The sequence below is a fragment of the Acyrthosiphon pisum genome, chromosome A2 (assembly GCF_005508785.2).
Source record: "Acyrthosiphon pisum isolate AL4f chromosome A2, pea_aphid_22Mar2018_4r6ur, whole genome shotgun sequence".
Classification (NCBI taxonomy): domain Eukaryota; kingdom Metazoa; phylum Arthropoda; class Insecta; order Hemiptera; family Aphididae; genus Acyrthosiphon; species Acyrthosiphon pisum.
In genome coordinates, this window is record NC_042495.1 from 117,008,831 (window position 1) to 117,011,514 (window position 2,684).

General features: G+C 36.0%; 1 protein-coding gene and 1 long non-coding RNA gene across 2 annotated transcripts in view; one reads left to right on the top strand and one right to left on the bottom strand.

The window, feature by feature from the left end:
• The window catches only part of LOC115034090, a 2,846-nt gene extending 652 nt beyond the window's left edge, over positions 1-2,194 (bottom strand). Inside the window, exon 1 of the mRNA XM_029489714.1 lies at positions 1-2,194. Within this exon, the coding sequence (XP_029345574.1) occupies positions 1-214 (214 nt within the window). The 5' untranslated portion in view covers positions 215-2,194.
• Positions 1-2,684, top strand: part of LOC107884017 — an 85,643-nt gene that overhangs the window by 78,468 nt on the left and 4,491 nt on the right. The gene's annotated exons all lie outside the window — the stretch shown is intronic.

Consider the following 2,684-nt stretch of genomic DNA (forward strand, 5'->3'; position numbering starts at 1 on the left):
GATCTACGGGCTCCGAGTGCTCCGACCCTGGGGACAGTGCGTCGCCACTCGAAGTCGTATCGCTACCGATGGCGGACAGAAGAAATGTAACGACTGGTACAATGTTTTCGTCGCTTTCGTCCTCGTAACTTCCGTTCATAATACCGACAATTATTTCTTCGAGAATCTCGAGTAGTACGCCATTTACTGCATTGATGTTATAGTTAACAGCCATTTTTTCGTATGTAGAATGTAGATATTATACGTGTATCGTTTGATTGAATTGAGAATTGCTAATGAGCTAAATACATACCTTCCAACACAGATACCGATAGATTTAAAAATCACCCAGACGACGACGAGTATTCCTAGCTAGCGAGTACGTACATAGTTCTCATCGGCATGCAGCATTAGAATTTTGAACTCGTTTCTTTTGCTTAAGACCAATTATTATTCAGTTGCAGACTTGCGCACAATTTACAATAATAAAATAAGGACGTAATATAATTATAAAATATTAAAAATGTGACAATTCGCTCCAACAATGATAGGAAATAATACATTTTTGGTGATTTGCGGCTGCGCAGAGTATACAATATTAAATTATACTTTAAAAGGTGGTGACGATTTGCGCCTATGCCTATGTAATACCATTGAAAGTATTTATAATCAATGGGAAACGAAACAGCGATGCTCGCACGAAAAAATATATTGATAACTTTAACAACAGTATCGTGGTAGGTAATAGAACAGTTTCCTTATTATAATATTATTGCCCTTATGGCTCAGAATGATAAATAATTACAAGTATATAAACACGCATATTATGGGATCGAGCCGTTACGTCAAAAAAAAAATATTACAAAAACACCTTTACTATTTGAGCAAAAAAAAATATATAAAAATGCCACAAATCGGTGTTCACGAAACGACGTACGGTACAGGACAAATTCACGGAGGACGTGTTAAATTCATATTATTCGCGCAACCGGCGTTGGCGGCTTGCGATAACCCGCTGTGCAATCTACATATTATAATATTATATAACTCACATACGACGCAAACGATACAAAAATAAAATAACACAAAATATAGACGAGATTGTGTTGTGCGTGTATGAATGTGGTGTGTCGACCGATGGTGGTATGGTAGGAGGTGACTATATTGGTTACCGGCTCCGACATTATTCATATTTAAATATCATAATATTTGATATATTATCACCAGAGGAAATGGGATATAGGTTTGTCGATAAGTAATTTTTTTTTCAAATTATATCGTTCTGTCTGTACGGCGACTCACAACAGTAATACATTATTAGTCCTTAAAGTATTATTGTGCGGACACACGAAATAAAACTAATAGGCAATAATACTTTATTGAATAATTGCGCCTTTACGTATAATATAATAAGATATAATACCTCAGTATACCGTCAAATACTTATAGTATTCCACGAGTGTGTATAGAGAGAGTGGTTGAAAACAACAAACCACAGAATATAGCGTACTCGAACAGGGTAGACATTCAATCGAGGGAATCGCAACTTTGAGAAATATTAATATTTTGCTATACGGTATAGCTAGGATGACCTGATTGGTAATCATCGAAGTCAGGTGCAGTCTGCTGTTCGAAAAATACAATAAAATACTGTTACTTAAAATAAATAAAAAAAAAAAACGTCAAAGCATAATAATATTATACCTAATGAATTGTTTTTATTTTTCGAAACCGACGACCACCACGACGTCGAGTTTCGCGCGTCAAGACGATAATCATCGTCGCCCTGTATATAGTGAAATAATATTTGGTTAGTAGGCCGACGTGTGTATTTATTATAATATAATACGCGGGTCGTGCAGTCGTGGACGTAATACGAAAATATTGGACGTGTGGCGTCGGCGGTGGCGGGGCGAGGAGTGACGATTACAAAACCGTTTCACGTTCGACACGTCGTCGTTTAGCCCGGAGGAGTGTCGGCGGCGGCGGCTGGAAAGGCTTGAGGCGCCCGAAAGGTACCCAAATCACGAACGAACGACATTCAATCAAAAACGGAGGGAAAAAAAGAAACGAAATGAAAAAAGAAATCGTCGAGAAAAATAGATACCGGCGGTCCGCGTGGCATATTTTCCCGCGGAAACTTATTGTCAGCGATTCGTTTATATACGGGCGAAACGTGCATATATATGTATTGTGTGTGCGTATGTACGAATGGTGGATATATCTGGCACGTTTTATATTATATGTATATAAATATATATTTGTGTTTGTATATATATATTTATATATAGACGAAAAATAACTAATAATACCGGTAAAAATAAAATATCGTCTAGTCTTCGCGGCTGTGGTGTAAGAGTTCTCTACCGATTTGACTTTTTCGATTTTTTGGACCGCGTACGGAAAACGTTTAGTTATTTATTATTGATATATTATTGTTTTTTTCCGAAAGTCCAATAACGTATTTCGAAAAAAGTAAAAAAGAAAACACTATCTGCGTGGGATATATAATTTAAATGGTTCTTTATATAATATTATATTATACAGACTGCTTCTTCTGTTTGCCAAATTTATCTTTGTTATTATTAAATACTAGCTGCTGATCCAGCACAGATATCATTAAAAAATATAAATCATACAGATACTATGACGCCGGCCGAATGACTTTTATGAAATAAAAATTGTTCACATATAGGTTACTTTGT